Source organism: Caloenas nicobarica, chromosome 2, assembly GCF_036013445.1.
Source record: "Caloenas nicobarica isolate bCalNic1 chromosome 2, bCalNic1.hap1, whole genome shotgun sequence".
In the NCBI taxonomy this organism is placed as follows: Eukaryota; Metazoa; Chordata; class Aves; order Columbiformes; family Columbidae; genus Caloenas; species Caloenas nicobarica.
Genome location: NC_088246.1, coordinates 106,219,042 through 106,244,554, shown reverse-complemented (window position 1 = coordinate 106,244,554; position 25,513 = coordinate 106,219,042). Strand labels below are relative to the sequence as shown.

The 25,513-nt window shown below is 37.2% G+C and overlaps 1 protein-coding gene across 1 annotated transcript in view; it reads left to right on the top strand.

Annotated features, from left to right (window-relative positions):
- Positions 1-25,513, top strand: part of DOK6 (docking protein 6) — a 248,098-nt gene that overhangs the window by 178,435 nt on the left and 44,150 nt on the right. The window contains exon 6 of the mRNA XM_065629299.1: positions 9,254-9,392. Within this exon, the coding sequence (XP_065485371.1) occupies positions 9,254-9,392 (139 nt within the window). The remainder of the gene's footprint in view (positions 1-9,253; positions 9,393-25,513) is intronic.

Sequence of the window (25,513 nt, the reverse complement as noted above, 5' to 3'; positions counted from 1 at the left end):
TCCTTAATAATTTTTACTTCTATTGTCTTGATATTATTCATTCACCAATAATTTTAATTGCATTAGTTCATTCCTGTTCAGCCCTCCAGAAATTTTCCTTCCTCTCCTTAAGTTATCTAAGATCTACTTTGATCAAAATGTGGGAAATATCTGTTTCACATGCTTACTGCATTTCCAATACCATGCAATGCATAGATAAGAGGTTTTTGAGGTGTTATAGGACAAATACTCTTGGAGATCATTTCAAATGTGGTCCGATGTTAAATTCTTAATATCATATTTGTTGGGATGTGGAGAAGCAAAACTGGGTTTTATCAATTCTTTTTATTTTAACTTTTCTGTTGACCATGATCAATTACTCCAATTATTGTTGGCACCTCTACAGTTGTGTCCACTGCCATAGCTTCTGAACACCCCAAGTTCCTCAAAAATGAAGTAAAATGAACAATTGTATTTATGCAAATAAGTTCTGGCTGTTACTGTGCTAACACCTGTTAACTGACAGATGCCTCCTCCTTACAAAGCTCCTTACTTCCTGAGAGAGGATTGAGTAAGTTCGGAATTGTGTCACATTGTGTTCAGAATTAATTCAGATTCTAGCGAGTATCATCTGAGAGAATTTCCATCCTCAACACCCTGGACAAGGAGTAGTCCCAAACATAACAGTGACTTTAGGGCTCCAAAATGAAAATAAGGTGAAAATAAAGATTCTGGGCCACTAAGTTTTACTACTTCTGATGTATTGATTCCAAGTAGTGATTTACTGCCACAGGGCTCCTCTATTATTACACTATCATTTATTTTGACCAGTAATGTCCTTATTTAGGTTTTATATCTAATATTTTTGTATTTGTCAAAGTCAATGGTATTCATGCAGATTAATGCTGCTTCACTTGTGTTCTGCTACTAAAGACAGTGAGAGGAACTGGGTAATATTGTTATGGGATGTGTTTGTCTTCATCAGGGAATAACAGCTCTTAGCAACTATCTGTATTTGAATATGATCTCAGCTTCCAGGACTTGGAAGTTATATCCCACTCATTGAAAAGTGAGACGAAAAAAGTCAGCCAAACAATGGTAACTGAAAAGACTTAATAAAAAAAAATGCTGTCTGTAGTCTTTGCAATCTCTTTGGTTTTCTCAGGCCAATGTTTTTCATTGATCCGTTTGCTGTACAGCCAACCGTAATGGCTGCTTCTGTGCTAAAATGATAATAGTAATATATGAGTTATTGGTTTATCTTTCACAGAGTTGGTAAGAATAGATACTTATCCAAGACATTGTTAAATAGGTTTTCGTCATTATCAACAAGACCTGAGCTTTACAAACTACCAGAACTAATTATCTAACAACACTTTCATGTTTGTTCTGGTACTTAAATTGTCAAAAATGCAAATGTCTTGTATATGTAAGAACATGTCAACAATGGGTTTCATTATCCTGTCTTTATTTTTTCTAAATTCCCTTTTTGTGCAATATATTTTTTTTCTTTACAGAAAATGTTTAGAGTTCAAAAGTCCCGTAAAGTAGGTTGTTTTGCATATACATATGCAATAATTACCAACACAGTTTTCTTAAATAATATTAAATGAATACTGACACAAGAGGGTAACTTGCATTTGCAGTGTAGAATCCTTCTACTTAGAGGTGATAACAGTAATAACAAGTAATAACAAGCACAGTTCAGTCTTCCCCGTTAAAATGTCTAGGTCATGTTTTATGAAACTGTCTATAAGCAGGAAGACAAAAAATGTAGTTATAGTCATAGTAAAGTATTTGGGATTCAAGTTCTTTAAAATATCACTTCTCTTATCGATTATAGCTTAGTTTCTAGGGTCTCGGAATTTGAAAACAGAGCCTCTGCACAGCTTGTTGACCATTACATAGAGATATATTTTATAATTACATGTCAATCTCCACGTTCTACCTTTTATGCATGACTTTAATAAAGTAAGCTTTTCTGCTTTTTCTACTGTAACTAGCATCAAGAATGAGTTACTATCTTTAACTCTTCAGCACTAGTTATATTTATTCTGATATATCAAAGTAATTAATAAAAATTACAACATTTTAATGAGAATAGATGGGAAAGCTTGGTAGCAATCAAATAAAAGCAATCTGAAACAAGTCCAAGACAGAATCCTCCCCTTTATCAAAACAAAAGCCTGGGGAAAAAAAACTAAAATACAATTTTTTCAGCCTTGTCTAATTATGGACAGGAATAAACCCGGTGGAAATAAATTAGAGAACTACAGTGCTAGTGGGTAATCATTGATATAGTCCAGAGAAAGATACAGCCTGTTTCTGCACTTCCATTAAGCAGAAAGTGGAAAGCATCTGACATGCAGGGATGCGTTAGTGTCCCTGTAGCTTTAACAGTGTGATATATATGCCCCACTAGTCTAAACGTGCTATCACAGAGGGCAGCGCAGGGACAGCAATTGTAGAGACAGCACCGGCAATGAGAAGAAAAAGAATCCTGAGAGGTGTAAGTACCACTAGAACTGTACAGAAATCTCTCCCATCTGACAAAACAAATAGAACCATGTTTTCATGAGAAAATTTTTGTTTATATTATATCGTACCACTTAAATGGCCATTTGGTTTAGACAGAAAAAGAAATAATCTTATCATGAAAAACCACTATTCGCACAAAAAGGCTCCCTTTTAGAGGCAAAATTTGTAGGGTACTGCAACTCTGTTCACAAAGGCTAGCAGTGTATCCATCAGACTAGCACATAAGATTTTGTTACCATGACCGCATATAATATCTTAAAAAGATGTGCACGTATCACTTGCAAAGTACTAATGTCCTCTAGGAAATACTGGAGAAGAACTGCTGGATTCCTCTGTTGGCATCCCAGCTACCTGCAAACAAATCATCATCACTCATTTCTGCTCTATCTCTGGGCATTTTCCATATCAGAATTGTAAAATGCTACCGTAGGTGGTCTTAGTAGGAAAACTGCTTTGATGGCGTGAAGGATCCTTTAGTTCTTTTAATTGAAAACACTGAGGATGACTTAAGAAATACAAGAACTGACCTTGAACAAATCTTCAGGGCTAAGCTCCATGTTTAAGTTACTGAGCCATATCAGAGGTGTGGTAATACTCCGTGTTCCCTGGATTAACTCAGGCCAAATTCAAGGAGATTCCACATGAAAGAAAGCTAATTTAAGATTAAACACTGTTATCTATATCACATGAGTATGTGCAAGAACAGTGGCAATTTAACCATGTCAGCCGAAGTGGAACAACATGACAATAAACATTAAGGAGGAATGTCTATAGCCAGCAATTAGCAAATGTCATGCATAACTACTTTTTTGTGTTGTATATTCTTGCCAGTAAGTAACCATCAGTAAGGAGGGCAGGGAGATGCTTCTTATATTAAATAATTTTAATGACTTGCTTCTCACATCATAAAGTTGCCAGGATGCCTGTTTGGCACTCCAGATAAAATTCAGAAATGCTGACAGCAAAGCATGCCAATCTAACTCATTATTCATGTAAGGAATGAGTAACAGGCCACACTCGAGTCTGTGTCTACTTGTTCTGGTTGTTGCCCCTTATATCATCACTTTGCTTCATGTTGGTGATCTTGGTTTCTCTTTCACAGATTTCTCATAGGACATTTTCCCCTCTTTTACCAACCTTGTCCCAATTTTAGGTCTTTCTAGCCACGTCTGCTGTCAAAGGTCTTCACCTGAATTAATTACACTTTGTGTACATTTGCCATTAATTGTCTTCTCTCTGCTTCACCCATAGACCTTTCCTAGGTCCCATATATATCACATTTTTGTAGTTGTCTTTTTTCTTATTGATTCCTCCACCAAATGTATCCTTTTTTTGCCTGCTTTATTTTAAGTTAGGATTCTTATCAACATTTTCTTATTTTTCCCTCTGTTTCTTTGTCCTTTCAACATACAACTTACAATTTTCTAAAAACTTACATAGTTTATTTTACAGTTGTTTTGATAAGGTATAAAGGGAACTTTTTACTGAAATATGCCCCTGCCACAAAAGGTTTATTTGCTTTCCATGCTTTTTTTTCCTTTTATCAAAAAAGAACATCTGTGGGAGGAAGTAAGCTAGCATGTGTTGAAGGCTGGAATGAGCAAAGAATTTGGACCCTCAGGGGAGCTTTACGTTCATTTCGTAGTGAGGTCTACTGGTTAGCTAGCCTGTCTTTAGTGTATGCTGTGTGTAACATCCTTGCATACAAAGAACAAACAGGATTTCTGTCAAAATGGCTTAGCTCAAATAGAGATAACAACAAGCAAGGAAAAAACAAAAGTTAGATAACTGCAAGAGAGATAATGTTTGTTGTCTTCTCTGATAATCTAATTAAATTGGAGGCAAAATTGCTAGTTTCCACCACTTTTTAGAAAATCAAAGCTGTAGCAAGACAAGAAATAAGTGTCTCAGTTCAGAGTTAAATATTGCATACCAATTAGTTCTTTCCTGAGTGACAGCCACAACTTCAAGGCTTGAAAGAAAGGCCATATTTTATTTGCTATTCATCTTGTGAGAGTTACAGGTCTGGTACCATATGTGGCACCTTCTTCAGCATACAGGAAATAAGCACTACCTAACTTCATCTCTGGGCCCTGAAGTGTCTGAGTAAAACGCTATTTCACACTAAGTGTAGACTATGCAACAGCGATTACATCTAGTTTGGTACTGATAACTTTTAGCACTTTGATTACTGGACAATACATATTCATGATGTGTTCTCATTTAAAAACTTAAGATCTATTTTTATTTAAAGAACTAGAAATGCTAAACTATGGTAGAAGTTACCTATGATGTATCAGTTATTAATAGCTACAATTATTAATAGTAATCAGTTATTAATTTTAAAAGGGGTTTATGATATTTTTTCAGTGGCTATTTGAGAATATTTAACTTTAGTTAATTTTATGTAGTTCATATATTTTTAAGTAATGAATTTACACATCAGCCATTATTTATTTAAAGCTAAATTATTTGTGGGTAAAAAAGAAATCTTTTAAAAAATAGGTTTAGATATATGAAGAACTAAAATTCTTGTAGTTACAGTTGTCATTTATCCTTTATTTCAAAACAAGGACTTATAGCAAAAAAATATTTCTGAGCATCTCAGTTTTCAGACAACCTTCATAATTGTGAAAATGCATTTTACACTTAACCAAAATAGTAAAATGAAGCTGAGATGTCAAATTCTTGTCTTGTAATGCAGTTGCTGAATACTGCGCTGTTCGACTATTTAAATATTTCAACCATGACGTGAGAGCATGAACCTCTATTTGGGACAAAATGCCATTTGTAAATGGCAGTCAGGTCAATAAAGTTTCCTTTTTAAAGGGAATTCTACAAGGTTAAAATATAGTACTGATTCTGCAGTAAAAGACTGAATTACTTTAGTGAGCAGACGCAATTGGAAACCATTGTGTGAATTTGAGAATTGTTGAACAAAATCCGGAAATACTGGTCATAAAAGCTCTTTGACTTGAGCAGATGCCCTTTTGAAAAAAGACTTACCTTTGAGTAAAAGCAAGAACTTTCACTGCTGATCTCTGAATTCAGTTTGTCCTGGGCCACAAGCTTTGCTCTCACCTCCTTATTCCTTCCCCCGGCTCTTGAGCCAGGTCTACTAACAATGATGGTTGTGAAAAGTTGTGGCAGTATTTTAAGAAGTAAAAAATTGACCATGATTTTCAACACCATTTATGTACTGGTTTCGTTATCTGCATTTTCCTATTTCAGTCAAAGCACTTCATACATTTTAATTCATTGAATCCTTGAATATCCTAAAGCATAGGTTAATGACATTGCTGTTTTAAAGTTGGAAAACACAGAAATAGCGAAGCTAACATCAGCATTTTTCAAGCATCTGCAAACTGTTAAGTCTCTCATCAAAAAATTAAAGTATACAATATCAGTGAAATTTTTTGAAAGTGAAGGTCATACTGAGTTGACTGCACTGCAGTGCATAGCTGTGAGAATATTAGGAAGAGGCCCACACCTTTCTTTTGTCTTTAAAGTGATTCTAGAAAATGTAAAAGTTATGAAGGTGTTATTAAATTGGCATCTAATTCTAATCAAGTTTTTTTTTTTTATTAAGCATCAACAATGCAGGAAACTTTTTTGCAGAAAAGCAAAAAGTAGTAATTATAACAAGTTTTTATCTATGCTTTGGAGAAGGTCATTTTTTGGTAGAAAACATAGAGTTATTTAAAGGTTTTGAGACAAGTTGCAAGCAGCAATTATGTGATTGATTTAAAAATACAATTCATAGTAACAAAAACCTGAAAGTGTAGCAGAGAAGAGATAGAAGAAGAGGAGAGGAGAGGAGAGGAGAGGAGAGGAGAGGAGAGGAGAGGAGAGGAGAGGAGAGGAGAGGAGAGAAATGTCTAAATTCAGATTTTCATCTGAGTAATGCAATAACATCCCGAGGAGCTGAACAAAAAAACTTCGCTATGACAAAGGGATTCACTTCCTTGATAGAGAGATTATTAATAACAAGTTTAGGTGGAAGAAAGTAAGTTTTGTTGTAACAATTTTTGCTTTTACAGAGCTCAGATGTGCCCTGTACCAATTGCTTCATTCTAAGGGCCTATTAAGTCCTGTTAAACTTCAAATCGAGTTAGGGGAATTCAGCATTTTAAAAGATGATGCCCATAATTCTCCTAAACCTCCAGTTTTGAGCAGTTGTGTGCATGTGCATATCACCTGTTGTTAGATGGAGAAGCCCACAATCCAGACACAGGGAAGCTGCCGTCAATGGCTTTCCAAGGTTGGGGTGACACACCTGCCACAGTCACCCATTGAGGTTGGGAAGCCGGGCCCCACAGCACTGTCCTGTGCAGAGGGTGAGGTGCCAGGGCAGTGCTGTGGCCCCCACCGCTGCCTTCACCCAGGCTCACACAGGTGATACAGACCCTGACCCCATCAGCAGCCTTAATGGTTGCATTCTTCTTGGTCAAATCAAGTGGCTTAACTATTGAATCTTAATCACGCCCCATTGCCTGCTTCCTTGTTTTTATCCCCGTAGGATTTTTCATCCCCTGAAACCAACAAAAAGATCATATTTTGCTTCAGTTTCTGAAACCTCATCATTTTTTCCAGACTTTCCATTTCACGCTGCTTGAATTTTATTAAGATCTCTTTGCACAAAAGCAGAGTACCAGCTATATGATGCCCTGAGGGATCTGAAAATCTGTTGCCATAATGTCGCAAAACTCTGGAGACATTTTATTTCTACCAGAAGCTCTTTGGAGGATTGTGGCTAAGGGTATAAAATATCTTAAATGTTTACAGCAGGGATCTTGATCTCCATTGGAATTTAACAGAAGAGCTTTTTGTTTGTTTGTTTTTTGGTTAATCTATTATTTGGCACATCAGATCCACAGTGATCAAATAATACCTGTCTACAAGGTGGATTGTATCTTCTTCACATCTTGGGATGGAGAAGGCTATTTTTATTCCAGAATTATGAATAATACCCATATGGATAATACCATGAATCATCTGTTCTTAAGACTCTGACTTTCTTTTCAACACCTCAGTTGATCATTGCTAAGTATTTTCACCAGGTATTTTCCAGCACGTCTAGTTTATCTGTTTCTGCCTCCAACACTTTCTATTCTTCCCAAACACAGCCATGCATAAGTTCTTTAGAGGAAGCTTATGAAAGCATGTTTCTCCAGTGAACAAGCAAAGATTTTCTAAGTGTTAATATGATTTTATTTTCACTGGTCAGCCTTGCAATCAAAAGCAACTGCTGAACTCTCAGTAGTCTCTTATATAGCGGAATAGTCCTGCTCAAATAAGTTTTGAAATAAAATTGTGTAGGAAGCTGTATTCTAATTTGACAAAAAGATGTCTCATGAAAGAAATTATTCAATTTTCAAAAAGCTGTAATATAATAGTATGTGTGTGTGTGTGTGCATATAATATAGCAGGAGATATTTAAATGGTTATTTAACTAAAACAATATATATCTCTATGTTAATTTGATGGGAAAATATTTTATAAAATTTAATGTATGAATAATCATAAAGAATCTGGGATGCAAATTCTAAATATATTGATATTTAAAAACCTGTTGGAATGTTAGACTATTCGGGACACATTTTTCTAAAATGCTTTGTAATTCTGTATGCCTTGGGCTTTCTGAGACCATGCTGAAGATGCTGGGATATTACAAAATACCCTTAAAAATAATGTAAATAACCAAAACATTAAAGGAATCTGGTATTTTTAGGCAAATCAAAGTCTTTCTGTTGTTGAAGGATGTTATGCATAAGTGACTCAAGTCAACAATTTTCTGTCACAGAAAACTGAAATTCCCTACAGGAAGTATCAGATCAAATAAAAAGAATTTTTAAATTCCATTTCTAAAATTGCAAGAATTCTATAAATATACAGAAAATGGACACTGATAATGTAATAGAACTACTAATATAAATATGTTGAATTGCACCGTTTAACACAGTATATCTCCTCGAAGCAACAGTTACTCAATAATCTAATATTGTTGTCCATTCACATTTTCTATATTTCCTAGCCCTTTATGTCATTGCATTTACCATATACCATTCTTCTTCCTCAGAATAGTGCTGTGACAAGCTAACAGCAGTTGCTCTCTCAAAAGAAGAAAGCAAATTTCATTCTGGGTTTTTCTTTCAATAATCTTATAGTATAGAAATATTGTTCCTATTATCAAATAGACTTAATGGCTTTTGTAATTGTCAAGATAGCTTTATACACTGCCTCACATAAATATACTAACAGAGACAGTTATAATTTAACCCTTTTAATGCTGTCTTTCAATACAGCTTCTTTGTAGTGATTAACCGTAACAGCATCTTTAATTGGTCGATGTTCTCTAAAAATGTCAACTTTTCAAACTCATGATGTGCTATGTACTTCTGGCATCAATTGCTTAAGAGAATTAAATTTAGCTCCTGCTTCAGTGCAGACATTTGAAACAATGCCATAAATAACTGACTGTATTACTTCAAGTTTTTATTCTGATAAAACTTCTTTTTCACTATCCAGAATATGATTAAAACTGAATTTAAATGTTCATGAAGTTCTGCACATATCTCAGAATATGTCTTTCCTCGATGGTAAAAATAACTGCAGATGTTCAGAATCTCAGAGTTTAACTACAAAAGTCAGCATTTTCTACTGCAAGGTGTGCACTTTTTATAACAGTTAGATAAAAATTACTCAGGCCTTCCATTCTGTTTACATCTCTCTGCAGGATGTGTGACACAGGAGAAGGGCTGTTCACCTTTCAAACACGAGAAGGAGAAATGATTTATCAGAAAGTCCATTCTGCAACACTGGCAATAGCAGAGCAACATGAAAGATTGATGATGGAGATGGAGCAGAAGGCACGGGTAAGGTCCTTTCACCAAAATCTTTAAACTTACAAAAATTGGTAATAAACAAAAGAAGCATGGAGTAATGGCAGCCCGTGGATTCAACCATAATAATGGTATTAGCTGTGTGGCTAAGAAAAAGCAGACTTTTGGATTTATGTATTTTCATGGTCAGAGATTTTCAGCCTGTGCTATACAATGACCTGTTGTTGATGTCTTTTTGGAATGATGGATACCGTTAAATGCTAGATCTACAGTTACCTTCTTGAAAATTGTGACCCTGTTACTCAAAGATTAAACCTTCAGCTGAAGCCAGTTGTGAACTGACTATCAATGAATAACTGCTAATTGATCCTCATGGCCTCACGGGTGGAAAAAAACAGTCCAGTGTAAATATTTATAGGTGACAACAGACATGTTCTGTTCTTCTTAACCCTGGAAAGAAATTACTTTCCCTACAGTATAGTAAGTTATACAATGTGAGTTCAAAAAAGAGATTTTTTTTTAATTGTAAGTTCAGAATTTCCAGTATGCACAAGTTATCTTTAATCGCTCAAATAAACTACTGGAAGTTTAGAGGTTTTTTAGACAAAAATTTTTAAAAAGTGATCTCTGTATGCTTAGAAGTAGAGATGGTCATAAATGATCATTATGGAAAGCTCTCAGCTGGTATGAAGCTACCTTTATAGCCACCAGAGAGAAAATGCACTATTTCCAGTGACTCCTTCCTTTTTCCCTTGCCCACCATGTATATGCCTATGTTCACACAGCATGACTTACATGATGCTCTCCCCTCATACTCCATCACTGTCAAAATATCTTGCTCTCACTCCTGGGAGAAAGGCTGTTGCAAAGGGCAACTCAAGACCCCAGTGTTCAATTCCTACTTCTAATTACTCCCCAGATAAGTCTGTCTTTCTCTACTTACTGAAAACAAAACAAAACAAAACAAAAAAAAAACACCAACAACAACAACTTGAAAAAGAGTTAGATTTCCATGGGAACATTTTTTTATGCTGAATGCTCCCCTCAGACTCTACATGTCTTTAAGTAAGAGCTTAAAGATGGAAAGCCATAAAAAGTGGCTTTTTTTGGTGTTTTGTGGAGAAAGGTGGATGAGTTTTCCAGTCAAAGTAGACAAAGCTGGAGCATGTACACAATAGTTGACAGGCACGAACTTTGGACAGAAAAAGTAGGAAGAGGAGAGTTCTAGGAAAACTAGGAAAAACTAGGAAAAAGTATCATTATAGATATATTTGCTTTTAAAATGTCTACACCGACAAGAGAAAACAGAACTCTTTCATGCTGCCATAAATGCTTAGAGAAGGATCAATATAGGTTTTTACTTTCATGCAGCCATCACTTTCAAATCTTCCATCAGCAGCTTTGCTACTTAGCAAATCCATTTCTATTCTGACATCAGTTGACTTCCTGGAAACCTCATTTCTGAAGGCCGTGTCCATATGGTAGGTAATATCAAACTCTGAGAGCAGGCTGAGAAATAGAAATGACTCATCAGACATAAAGTGTATCATGTACTTGGTTCCTGAAGGAGGCTGCACTGTGATCTGCAGAGGAAGACTGGTGGAGGCCTGCTGTAGGCTTCCATAGGCTGCATAGAAGCTGTGGGCTGTGTAAGAGAGGCTGAAAAATGTTGTTGATTTTATATTTCAACTAGTAAGCTGATGTTGTTTTGGTTTTAGAAGCTCAGCTGCTCCTGACTGATGGGGTGCTGAACTTTTAAGGGGTCATCTGCAGCATTTGAGCTGTATTCATATTAGAAAAAAACATACTGAAGATATTAAATAGACTAAGTATGTGTTATTTTCCTTTTATCAAGTATAATTACTCCTCCAATATGTAAATCAAACAGTTCCACCAAATGCCTATGTATATTTTTTTCCTTAAGATCTGAAATTGAAATAAAAGCAAGAGTATATTTTTAAATCAAGGATCTAGAGGTCATAAATGTCTTTTAGATCTTCCCAAATCTTGGACTTTGATCCTTTGTATCTACAGCTCTTTACTTGAGTGGTTTTGCTCTTTCCTGACCCTTTCTGTAATGTTTAATATCGTAGAATTAAATGTTTGGGGTTTTTTGTAAAGGTGAAAATGAAAGAAATTATTTAAAGAAAGCTTAATGGCATATCCATTATTATACAAATTAGAAATAGGGAAAAAATGTAAGAGTAATTCCATCTTTACTTCTTCCTGCCAGTTGTTAGGAGTTATATATTAGAAAGGACTCTTGAATATTTGTGTGCTCTGTCCTAAATGTTAACATATTTTAAGTAATTACTACACTGAAGTTTCATTTATTTTTTCCCAGTTTATAATAGATTGTAATCCAATATTACAAAAAGTGACTACATTTTATAAAGGAAATCAAAGTGCATTTTTTACTAAAGCAACTTGATGAAATATATAGATTGCAGTTAGGTCTCATCATGAATATACAAAGTGCATCGCCTTACTACAAATTCTGGCAGAAGAAAAAAGGTAAAATTGGTTACTGCTGCCAGAGACACCAGATAAAGGTATTGCAAACAGCCACAGGCCACATTTACTCCATTTATGAACGTCTCTGCACACAAAACTGCTGCTTCAGAATGCTAAGCAATAAATTTATTTTTATGCTAAGAAATCCATTGCTCGAGCCGAGTAACATGCTGGATAACTATGTTAATAAGAGAGAGATACAAGAAGGAAACTAATTCTTCCCGTTGCCTTCAAAAGGCCATGGACTGGAAAGCAAATTGTTCTGTGGCAGATAATACAGTACCAAGTCTTTCTCATTGTCATCACTACCAGGAGAATCCCAGTTGGTTTAAGGAGGCAGTCACTCATTTCCTTTTCAAATTATAACACTAGAAGAAGGACCTGAAATATGAGATCAATAATCCCTGGTATAGATGTAGTTTCAAGTTGATTACTGGTTTTACTGTGATCAAAGCAGACTGGATTTTATTCAAAGAGTATGCCAAAGTGCACAATGATCTAATTTAGCTTAGGTGGTCTTCTTGATTAAGTTTGAAACATTAAACTGGCAAACTGACAGTGGTTTATGCTCACTTATTTTCGGACAATAACAAATATGGGCCAATGCAAGTAATTAAATTGAAATTCTCAGTGAAATTGTTATCTGTATATCCACTTTTTTCAGCTGTGGCTTTTTAATGGATAACTGTAATACAGATGATAATTTTTTTCTGTGGGTGTTTTTTCGATGGGAGGAGGTGATATTGGGTGTGTTTTATCATAGAACCATAGAATGGTTTGGGTCGGAACAGACCTTAAAGATTATCTAGTTCCAACTACCCTACCGTGGACAGGGACATCTTCCACTAGACCAGATTGCTCAAAGCCCCATCCAGCCTGGCCTTAAGCACTGCCAGGGACAGGACATGCATAATTTCTCTGGGTAACCTGTACCAGTGCCTCACCATCCTCATGATGAATAATTTCTTCCCTATATCTAACCTAAATCTACCCTCTTTCAGCTTAAAGCCATTATCCCTTATCCTATCACTACATGCCTTTGTAAAAAGTCCCTCTCCAGCTTTCTTGTAGGTCCCCTTTAGGTACTGGAAGGCTGCAATAAGGTCTCCCCGGAGCCTTCTCTTCTCCAGGCTGAACAACCCCAACTCTCTCAGCCTGTTTTCATAGGAGAGGTGTTCCAGCCCTCTGATCATCTTCATGGCCCTCCTATGGACTCAGTCCAACAGGTCCATGTCCTTCTTATGTTGGGACCCCCAGAGCTGGACACAGGACTCCAGGTGGGGTCTCATAAGAGCAGAGCAGAGGGGAGAATCACCTCCCTCAACCTGCTGGTCATGCTTCTTTTGATGCAGCCCAGGATATATTTGCCTTTCTGGGCTGTGAGTGCACATTGCCAGGTCATATTGAGCTTCTCATCAACCCCAAGTCCTTCTCCTCAGGGCTACTATCTATCCATTCTTTGCCCAGCCTGTATTTGTGCTTGGGATTACCCTGACCCATGTGTAGGATCTTGCACTTGTCCTTATTGAACTTCATGATGTTCACACGGGCCCACCTTTCAAGCCTGTCAAGGTCCTTCTGGATGGCATCCCCTCCCTCTAGTGTGTTGATCACACCACACAGCTTGGTGTCACTGACAAACTTGCTGAGGGTTCACTCAGTCCCACTGTCCATGTCACCAACAAAGACATTAAACAACACCAGTCCTATACCGACCCCTGAGGAACAGTGCTCATCACTGGTGTCCACTTGGACATTGAACCATTGACCACAACCCTTTGAGTGAGCCATCCAGCCAATTCCTTATCCACTAAGTGGTCCTTCTGTCAAATTTTGTTAGTGGTTTCACAGTATCAACACATCAAATTAGTTAAAATGGACAGTGATTGGCAATATTTACAAGATTTTTATTTAGCACTTGTTATATATCTATATAAGAGTGTCAACAACTTTGGCTTTATCATGTGAATAGTCCACATTCTTACATATCTCTTCTCTTGTACACACATAGACACCACCTCCCCTTTTGTTTTTAAATACAACATTTAGAGATCTGGTTGGACTGGCAGTCCTGGAATTATGAAAATAAAATACGCAATAACCTCAAGAATAGCATGTATCCCCACTAACTGTAGTCTGATGTTGAGCATGGAAGATGCACATCTGAGTGTCTTAACAGCCAGCTCTTTGATCCTTCCCATGTCCCCAGGCTACACCACAAGGTCCTTGCACTTCCTTTCTGTTATCTCAGGTGCTTATCTGACTCAGGGAGACTATTGAATTTGCTAATCTGGCAAAAAAACCCTCTATCTAAAAGGAAAAGGATTCTGCAGGGTTACTGGGCTGAACTGGTTTACAGAGGCATCAGTGAACAATCAGTTATTCCCAGTTATCCCATCCTGAGGAGAGGAGGAAAAAGAATAATTCACTCTTCATAAATGCTGAGTATCCTCCTCCTTGCAATAAGTAAATGATGCTGGTTTGGCAATCTTATTTTAAAGAACCTCAGTGAAGATAATTTTCACACAGCAGCATGTCAACATAGTTTTCTCAGCAGCACTTGTCTATCTAACCTCTACATCATCACGATAATGTGCTTTCTGTCACATGGCATTGGAACTTGAGACCTGATTTTCTTCCCTAATGCCAGCTTTGATCTTCTGCCACTCAGCCTCTACTGCAAACACTTCTGATGCAACTTCTGCACCCACTGTTGTTCAAGCGTATAGAATGGGAGCTTAAGAACTGTGGATTTCTCATATTGTGACTACACATATGAGGGAGGCATGTTAAGGAAATAGTCATAGCTTTATAACTTTATAAATCACTTATTTCAAGAGCTTCCAGTAAAAACCTACTATATAACCTTAAAAGAATAAAAATTTACAATGTGTAAAACCATAATTCTAAATAAGATAGTACTAAAGTTGATGTTAACCGGCTGAAGTTAATCAAATGTAAGACCAAAGTGTAAATGAATGAAGAAATGATAATGGCACAAGTTTCATCACATTATCATAGGAAATATTCTATGACACTTGTTTTGCTTTAGACAACAGAGCTTTAAAGATAATATTTTAGATTGTGATCATTTTAGTATCTACGAGAAGATAAACACCTTTATGAAACACTGCATTTGTATATTTCTCTTCCATTCTCGTTATTTACAAGTCTTGTCTCATATTCAACTTAAGTGAATGACTCATCATGATAGATTTCTGTCATTTAAAAGAGATAATATCAATGAGTTTATATATTATTTTAAAAAAATGATATTGGGATGGAAATAATGAATGTGCCAAAGAAGACAAATATCAGGCAATGGAACTGGGCTTAAAGAGAGATTGAAGAGTAAGGTGGATAAGAAATAAGCCTGCAAGTCATTTAATCTTTCTTATCTGGAACAGAACAAGGAGGGTAAGAGTATTTTATAGGACTGGTCTGAGGATAAATATAAATGACAGTGTTGTCAGTAATGATATTAATAAGAATGTAAATAGAGTGAAGAATAACAATGCAAATTGTCTTAAAACAAGAAAAAGAGAAAAAGAGAAAAAGAGAAAGAAAGAAAGAGAAAGTGAAAGAGAAAGGGAAAGGGAAAGAGAAAGGGAAAGGGAAAGGGAGAGGGAAAGGGAAAGGGAAAGGGAAAGGGAAAGGGAAGGGAAGGGAAGGGAAGGGAAGGATCAAACGTCATCAACAAACACATGAAACATTATAAATTTTCATTTTTAAATGATCACTTCAGTTTGAAGTATCCTACCTTTGCCAATGCATCTTCAGGGCTTTAAATGGTTTATGATTGTTATTTATGTCTTTATGCAATGGTATAACTATTATTTTCAACTTGTGAAGCAGTTCAGAGACACAAGTGGAGACTGCCAGCCCAATGATTATATGAAATATTTAGTTAAAATATATGTCTTTTGGACTCCATTTTAGCACTTCAATTACTTAATATGACAAAGCTCTTTTATGCTGTAATTGTGCCAAAGTGCATTTGGTTCAAATCAATACCCAGAGGAGAAAATGGAGAAGCAAATTCTGGAGTTCATCCATAAATGATCCCATGTCATGACACATTGGTCTCTTAGTACGTTTTCTTCGGTTTCCAAGTTATGTATAAGCTCAAGTACTGAGCTTCTGAATACACATGGTCATTCATTAACTCATGCACTTAACCTAAGCTAAAGTATAGCCTCAGGTCAGTTATTCATGCAAATACTTAGCTCGATATTGTTCTGTATATCCCGTCTGAAAGTACTGTATGATGTTGCTGTATAATATTTGTTTAGAAACTTTATAACCTGTAAAAAGCTGGTTGATTTATTGCAATACATAGTTGACTTCATTTGCAAAAGTGTTGTAAAGTTTATTTCAATTACTGGTTCTAGACATCTTTGGAAGTTACAAGTTAAAGCCAAAATAGCCTCACAGGGCTTTTGGCAGGAGAGGACTTCTGGAGAAGGAAATCTTACCCTTCTTTGTGCTGGAAGCCAATAACAGAAAACTGGGAGTGTTCCACTGCAGGATCTATATATCCACTGGCAAACCATGACCGTATGTAAATACTGCAGAGATTAACAACAGAAACAAGAATGCTGACTTTCCCCCCTACACCCAAGCCAGAACCTGTGTACTTTTAGGTTTGAGTTTTGTAAACCCTGTTCCCGTAAGTATCAGTAATTTCCCATAGGGTTCTTGGTTCATTAAGCACATAACGACATTTTTCCTGACTCTGATTTTTCTATGAGAATTTTTTAATAATTTTGCCAGGCTCTTTGTTAGTCCTCAGGCTCAGAAAACTGTGTGTACTTGAATGAAGTAAATCCTAAAGTCATATCGCAAGTCTATTTCTGACATTCACTGCTTCAGAAGAAGGAATGGGATTTGTGGATATTCAAACTGAGTGGCAGTTAATGATTCCTCAAACTGGAGCTGGTTTATTTTTTAATCTTATTTGAAAGAAAATATTTTCTTGAATGTAGTTTTATTTCATTGGCATTTTTTCAGGGACTGTTACTCCTATACAATAATAGACATTCAGATACTGCATCAGCATTCAAAAGCTATGCAGCAGGTGCTGTTCACTTCCAAAAATAAAATACTTCATCCCACCATGAAACTCAAACTTCCACAGCCACTAGAGTCCCCCACCTTTTCCTTTCTTACCGATTCAACACCTTTTTTACCCCATCTTCTTCTGCCAGCTGCAGAGGTCTCTTTTGCCCCTATCCAGCACCTTGCAGGCAGTGAGAGGATGAGATGTAAACCCCAGCTTCTCTGGAGGATGTTGCAGGTGGTTGTAGTTGTTGGATGCTTTCTGTGTGTTTGAATGAAACCACAATATAGGGAAAGTCTGTACTATGGTAACAAAGGGTTAGTGCAGCTGCTCGAACAAAGTGATAGAGCGAGTGGGAACAGAGCTATTCGTCGTGTCAGAAGCACTGCAGAGAACATAAAGGTTTGTGGAGTGTGTAGGTAAATGGCGTGGGCAGATGTGAAAACAGAGCTGGCAAGTGCTTGCATAAGAGTGTATCAGCTATTTTCGGTAGTTGGTGATGTAATTTAAATGCTGTTTTGCCATTTGAAAACTAAAGCTTGCACTGGAGTTTTGAATGTTTTTTGAAGTGGTAGTAGTCATGAGGGCTCTCTTTCCGAGCACGGTGGGAAAAATTCAGTCCTTCCCTTGCCTGACACAGTTTTGAAATCTCTCTTATCTGTAGCTGTTGGGCTGGACCATCTTGAATGCAAAAAGATGATCTAAATCTCTCTTAGGGACTAAAGCCCAAGTACTTCACCACACAGATGTGCATCCTAACCTACAAATTACTCTCATTCTTTCCTCCTTAAAAATTTCCGGAATATTTTTCATAGCATTGCAGTGTTCTATCTTTCTGTCTAACGTGCTACCTAAGACTCAGGTTCAAATCTGCTTTCCGCCTAATATGAAGTAAGACCTGAAACAAAATTTGTAATAAAAGCTTTACAGATGTGTCTCATGACTGAGACAGTACAATTTCTTGTCTGCAAGGAGCCTGCTTCATCCTATTAATCTGTCCTAAAGCTCCATACATAAATCCTGTGAACACTTTCCCCTGTTCTATTCAGCTCATTTACATGTTTGTGTGCAACTGCTATACTGTGAGCATTACTATTTAAGCAGCTAGCGTCTTGTTACCGTGTTTAAATGCAACAGGGCAAGGATCTTTGCATAGTAAGGTCTCTGGAGATGCAAACCCTCCTGAGAATTTGGAGGTACTTTAAAAACCCATGTAACCATGCATCCACATTTATAGGAACTTTTTAAAGAACTAGGCACGTATTTCTTAGAAGTCAAGTATCTTTTATTTCAACTTTACAAAGTTGCTTCTGAATATAAGTAGTTTTGAAGGTTGGTGAAATAAGCACATTTGTAATTTTTTTTTTTTTCTTTCCTTGTACTTCGCAAAATATTGCATGTTTCCAGTGATAGCAAAGTAGTTGGAGAGGCCCTGTCAAGTTGAAATTCATATATGTTTCCAGGAAATGCAGAAAATGAACAGCCAAAGAACTTTCCTTGAACAAAATTAAAGACTCGATTAGCAGTCTTATTTGCTAAAAGCTGTGGGTGATACGAGTGATAAACTAGGAACTGTTGCTCTAATTAAACAGTTCTTGCATCCTTGCCTGAACCCTCTTTGGCTGTTCTCAGCCCTTCCCTTAACTAAACTTTGAGATGCATTTAATACTGAAGGGATGTTTTCTTTGGCATTGTGTACATTGAAAACAACCTGCTGGCATAACTGTGCTGGTAGGTTTATGTCATCAAGCTCTCTTAACAGAGGAGCAGGTTATATTGACTTCAGGATTACTAGAAAAATAATTCTCAAGACAGTTGTCCAATGAACTTAATTTATTATTAATGTCATATCTGCTATTTTGAGAAATCCATTTTCTGTAAAGTAAACTAGCCTATAGAGCTCTTATTATTATTAGCAAAAATAATAGCTGATGAAGCCACCCAATGCTCTCAGGAGACAGGTATTATTATAATAATTATACTAATGAGTAAAATGAGGAAAGATTAAGGCCAAATTCAGCTGCATATAAGTTGCCCAAGGTCATAAAATAATCAGCTGTACACTGGGAATAACACAGCAACAAAACAACAACAAAACAAATCCTGTATCATAGTCAATTACTTATTCACAGAAGAATTAATTTCTGAAAAAGTTATTTTTCACATGGTTTTCATCAGTCTTTTGAACTATGGCATCATTCTGTGTCTCCTGTCAAGCAAGGCCTTCCTCTGTTTCAGCAACTCTGTTCAGAAGTTCTTTACGTGACCCAAGGGAATAGTTAATGCTTTGTCTCTGATAAATAAGAAACTTCTTTATCAATGACTTACAGAGGGGCACAGTGCTTTTCAGAGAACAGGAGAATTATAAAAAGTCATAAACTGAGAGAGGATCAAAAATTCTCATAGTAGTCCTAAAGTTACTCTGTAAATCCCTCCTGCACTTTTTGTGGTTTGGCTCATCAGGTACCTGTTGATATGATAAAAATTAGGTGAAATTTACCCTCTGTCTTCATTTTGCTTTTTTTGTCTGCTTCCATTCCATTTTATAATGATGACAGGTTTTTTAACATGAAAAGTATTTATAATAATCTCTTTGATTATGTTTATACTGAAGACAACAAATACTTAGTATCTAAAAATGCCATAACTGAAATATGGGCACTTTTCTAAGTACAAGCTGTCTTTTGATATGTATTAACCAAAGCTTCTCCAGATAGGGGTTGTTTATGTTCCTTTTTTCTCTCAGCCTTACTGATATCCCATATGATGCCAGCTGTGCTAACAGTTTTTATTTATCAGCTGTGCAGGAATCTGATTCAGAAGAATTGTAAGACAGTAGTACAGACGGTACAGATCCTATACTGTTGATTTGACATTATTTCACTTACTGTAGTAGCTATAGTATATAAAGATGTGCAACTGCTACAGTAAGAAAAATGTCAGGTGAATGCACTGGCACAGCCCATCTCATGAGCTCTCAGATTTTCAAACCTATTGACTACAGAATCAGAAAAACAGGCATTGGAAGGGACTACTGGTGGTCAGCTCACCTAGCCTTCTGTTCAAAGGAGGGATAGCATCAAAACTAGACCAAGTTACCCAGAGTCTTATTGAGTCAAGTTTTTAATACCCCTAAAGGTGCAGATTATGAGTACTCATGCCAGTGCTTGGCTGCTCTAACTGAAGAATTTTTCCTTAAGTCTGTCACTAATTTCCCTTTCCACAACCTGTGACTGTTGTCCTTTCACTGTGCATCTCTGGTAACAGTCTTCTCTACAACATACCTTTAAGAAGAGAGAGAAACTGGATTTAGATTTCTCTAAGCCTTTTCTTTCTCATGCTGCCTAAACATTAGACACTTAATCCAGCTTCACTGATCATATTCTACTTCTTAAAGGTTCTCTGCCAGGCTCTCTCCAGCTTGACATTTCTCTTGTGCTAAGGCCCAAATGCGAAGACTCTGTGAATACAGCTGAACTTCCAGATGTGGTTTCACAAATGCGAAATAGTGGAGAAACGTGACTTCTCCCAACCTGCTGGCCATGCTTTCGCTAATGCGGTCCAGTATGTAATTGACCTCCACCACTGCACCTGCACACTGGACATTATGTTAACACCAGGAGCACTGGGTCCTTTTGGCAGAGCTTTCACCTAGCAAGTCAGTCACCAGGCTGTGCTTGTGCTACTGAGTTGCCCTGACCCAGCTGCAGCATTAGCATCTGTCATTGCTGAACTGCATGAGATTCCTGTCAGCCCTTTCTTCTACTTTGCTGAGGTCCCTCTGAATGGAAGCCCTCCCCTCTGAGTATTTGACTCCTCCCCCTAGTTTGATGTCATCCCCAAATTGCTATGGGTGAATTCTGTCCCATTGCCCACATTGATGATGAAAATATTAAAAAGTATCAGAGTACTGACCCATCTAAACTGAAGGAATAGGGTTTTTTTTCAAAAATGGTTCAGTTCTGCAGTATTCAGCAGCAAGGGCTTAATGGAGATTTTCCATGTTATGGTTGAAGCATACATCTCTCTGTTACCTATGACTGTCTCAGGGTAAAAGCTGTGAGTGTCATCACATATTCAGTCTGTCAGAATTCCTTTCTATAAAGGTAGCTGCCAAGCAAGATTCATATGGATTCATATGGCTGACTGTTGAATGCCTATCTCTACAGCATCTGTGATTCAAAGTCCATTGACAAATCAGCACAGATTCTTTTTTATAAAATGGGAGAACTTGTGGTCTTTTCATTATTCTTAATCATTTCCTTGTGAGACACAGTAGTAAAATTGCAATTGCTACTACCTGAGCGATTTTGTAAAATCATTTGTAAAATGATGGCATTTCTGTAATGTTTCCCACATATTGTTTAGTGATCACCTTTACATACATTTATATTACATGAAGAAAAAAGTGATGGAGTTGCAGATTTCCATGGCAACAGATGTAATTCTATTTCCTTTGTTTCGTGAAGCTGGAACTTGCCAGCACGGAAGCAAAGGATTGTTCTGTTAAATGGCAACCATGGATTTCAAAAGGCTTGAGTTATATGGCATGTGGTCACGCATCTACAAACCCCACTACACCAAGTGACTTTTGCCAATGGAAAAAAAAAACCACCTAAGTTATTGTCTGAAAACGAAATTAAATAGAGAAAGTTGCCAGTTCTAGGATTTATTAGGCTGATATGAGTATGTTGAAAGATACAGCAATTTACCAACACATCTCTGCTTCCCTCTTTCCAAATTGGGTTCCTGATTTGCATCTGTTTTTGCTGCATAAGTAAACCAGCATCAGTAAAAAAGCAAAAATTTCACTAACTTCTTTTATATGCAGAAATTTGGACTGTGATTTGAGAGTCTTGTCTCTCATTTTAAGTTGTTTCTGGACCTGAAAATAATATAAATTTTGTATATTTGTTTAGAAGTTTGTCTATTGCTTTTGAATGATTGCCTACTGAAGCTTTAAAACAGAGAAATGTCAAGAATTCTTTGGCTATATCTGTTTATATACACGATCATGATATGATCCCCTTGTGTGTGAGAACACACAGTGGACAAAAATAGCCCTTTTTTTTTTTATATATACTAGCTTCTCGGTTGATTTTAAGTCTATAAAAGTCCACTAAAGGCAATGGAGCTACTGAAGTAAATATTAAATGAAATATGAGTAAATTAATTTAAATTAAACTTACGTTTTCATTTGTGTGTTCATATCCACAGACATATTTTTTAGCACTCCCTACAAACACACAGTCTATTTCAAAGCTAAACCTTAATTTACATCCATGTACATTCATGACCATTGCACATGTATAACTAGCCCCAATATGTATGATTCAAGTTGCGTTCATAATGTTTAAAAGTAACTTGTTAAAAGGAAGGAAATGTGTTCTTTTGGAAGGTATTGAAGAGTCATTGAAGAGGGCTTTACTAATGATAGTAATTTTTACGTATTCTGGGTTTTCTATTTTTTCTTTTTAATTTAAATGTCAGTGTATGACATAAAACTAACTTCTAAAAATGTTAGAAAGTAGAGGTCAGCAAGACTATGTGTGTTACTGAATACTGGAGTCATGCACTGATAAGTTTGATAAGCTTAACAAGGAATATTCATGAAAGGTTATTGATTATTATTGTTTCAGCAAGTATTCCTGCCGTTTTATTAAAGTTCATTGGTACTAGTAATTTCTATATACTGAAATGAAGTAGCGAAAATAAATGTGATTTCCACAAAGGTGTGTAATTGGGAAATACTGATCTGTTCTAGATGATAGAAAAAGATTCTGAGTTCATCCTTATTTCACCTTTCTTGCCACATATTAGAGAGAGTTTTTGAAGTCTGTTCTCCACTTAGGGACATTTTTTCGTGCTATGACTTTTACCATACCAGCTCCAAAACTGTCCAAAACAACTTCTATGAAGTCAGAAAGGCTGTCCTTCCAGTACTCTCAGGTAAACTACTGAAGACTTCAAGTGTCCTAAATACCTCTTTAAGACTGTCATATCTTTTGGCAAGCAATACCATGAAAAAAACTTTTACACTTTGAAATCTTCTCCAAAGCATGTCAGGTTGAAGTCTAACACGAGCAGCTTTGTCAGAGAGAGAAATACCCAGCAGGGCAAGGAGAGTAAAAAACAGAGAGAGGAAGGACGAGAAGACTTTTAAAGTCTGCACTGATTGCAAGCCTCACTACTTTTAACTCTGGCTTGATAAACCTCATCAAAGAGAACCTTCTGGAATACCATAAATCTCAGGTTGAATTCCTCAGAAAACGCTTACTCTTAGTGAAGCACACCAGCCTTTGGTGGACAGTCTCTTTCTTTGACCTCTTCAACTGATGCCTTTCAGTTTGTTCTTTCCCACCCCATCTTATTTATCCCTACCTTGTTCAGAAGATGGATCTGACACTCTCCCTTTTCAATAAAACCTTCAGTACAATTTTGGGAATGCTAATCACAGAATCACAGACTAGTTGAGGATGGAAGGAACGTCTGAAAGTCATCTCGTTCAACCTCCCAGGCTCAAGCAGAGCCACCTGGAGCTGACTGTATTCAGATGGCTTTTAAATATCTCCAACATGGGAGACTCCACAACTTCCCTGGGCAACCTGTGAAAGTGCTCAGTCACCCTCACACTAAAAAAGTGTTTCCTGATGTTCAGACGAACCTCCTAGGTTTCAGTTTCTCGTCATTGCCTCTGGTCCTGTCATTAGGCACCACTGGAAAGAGCCTGGCTCTGTCTTCTTTGCACACTCCCTTCAGGTATTTACAAACACTGATAAGATCCCCCTGGAGCATTCTCTACTCCAGGCTAAGCAGTCCCAGCTCTCTCAGCCTCTCCTCAGGAGAAAAGCTTTAGTCTCTTTGTCACCTTAGTGGTGCTTTGCTGGACTCTTTCCAGCATATCTGTGTCTCTCTTAACTGAGGATCCCAGAAGTGGACCCAGCACTCTAGGAGTGACCTCACCAGTCCTAAGCAAAGGGGAAGGAGGACCACCTCTCTTGTCCTGCTGGCAACACTCCTAATGCAGCCAAGGATACTGGTGGCCTTCCTTGCCACAAGGGCATCTTGGTGGCTCATGTTCAACTTGGCATCCATGAAGACCCCCAGGTCCTTTTCTGAAAAGCCACTTTCCAGCAACCCCCAGCACGTACTGGTGCCTGGGGTTGTTCCTCCACAGGTGCAGGACTTTGTACTCTCCCTTCTTGAACGGCATGAGGTTCCTGTCAGCCCATTTCTCCAGCCTGTTGAGATCCCTCTGGATGGCAGCACAACCCTCTGGTTTTCAGCCACTCCTCCCATTTTGTGACATAAGTATATCTCCTGAGGGTGCACTCTGCCTCATCATTCTAATCATTAATTAAGATGTTGAACAAGACTGGACACAATATTGACCCCTAGGGTACACTGCTAGTTACTGCCTTCAGCTAGATTTAATCCACTCATTGTCACCCTCTAAGCTGATCCATTCAGCCAGTTTTCAGTCCACCTCATTGAAATGGGCTGCTCATCCAGCCCATACATCGTCAGCTTCTCCATGAGGATCCTACAGCAAACAGTATAAAAATCCTTCCTGAAGTCGAAGTGGACAATATCCACTGCTTTCTGCTCATCTACCAAGCCAGTTATTTTATCATAAGAGTGTCAGATTGATGAATCCATTCTGACTGCTCCTGATGACCTTTTTATCCTTCATGTGAGTGGAAATGATTTCCAGGATTAGCTGCTCCACCATCTTCCTAGGGACCGAGCTGAAGCTCACCAGCCTGTAGCTCCCTAGGTCCTCCTTCTTGCCCTTTTGAAAGATAGCAGTGTCAGTGACTTTCTTCCTATCCTCAGGTGTCTCTCCGAATCACAATATTATTTTGTCAAATCAAATAACGTCTCCTGTACTCTTCAGGCTACTATTAACTCCTTAATTCAGTGACCTCCTCATAACCCGCACATCATTGACTTTTATATGACCTACTAGCAAACACTCATAATGATGCACATAATTCACTGCTTGTTTTTGAAATGAGTCAAAGCTGTAAATGAACATTTCAGTGATGAACTGCTTGAGATGAATGACCCCTAGAATATATCTTTGAAGGTAAAGCTAACACCCTAGAGTTTAAGCTGATCTATATCAGTGCGTTCTGTGTCACCTGCCTTCACTTCAAACATTCATGAGTGAACAAGATGAACTGTTCTAGGACTGTGATTCATTTCTATTTTTGCCTTGAATAAAATGTGTAGGGATATGGTGTTAATTTAGATTTTGCTTTTTAATTTTAGGTAGTTTTTTTGGCCTGATCCTCCCCATTTCACATCCAGAAATATCCATACCTTTAAACAAGTGTATCAGTACTGAGCATCTTCAATAATTCTAGATTTTTACTTTTAAAATGTGAAACTATTTTAAAGTTGGACACAGTCTTGTCCCAAAATGCTGTATGTTTTCAGGTCAGCAAATGTCTATCTGCAAAATCTTTTCCTTCATGTCATCCAGCACCTCTCTTTCATAAAAGCTCCCATTTCATGATAACGGACAGGACAAGCAATATCTGCAAATAATATCTGTGCAATACTAGATTCTCTATCA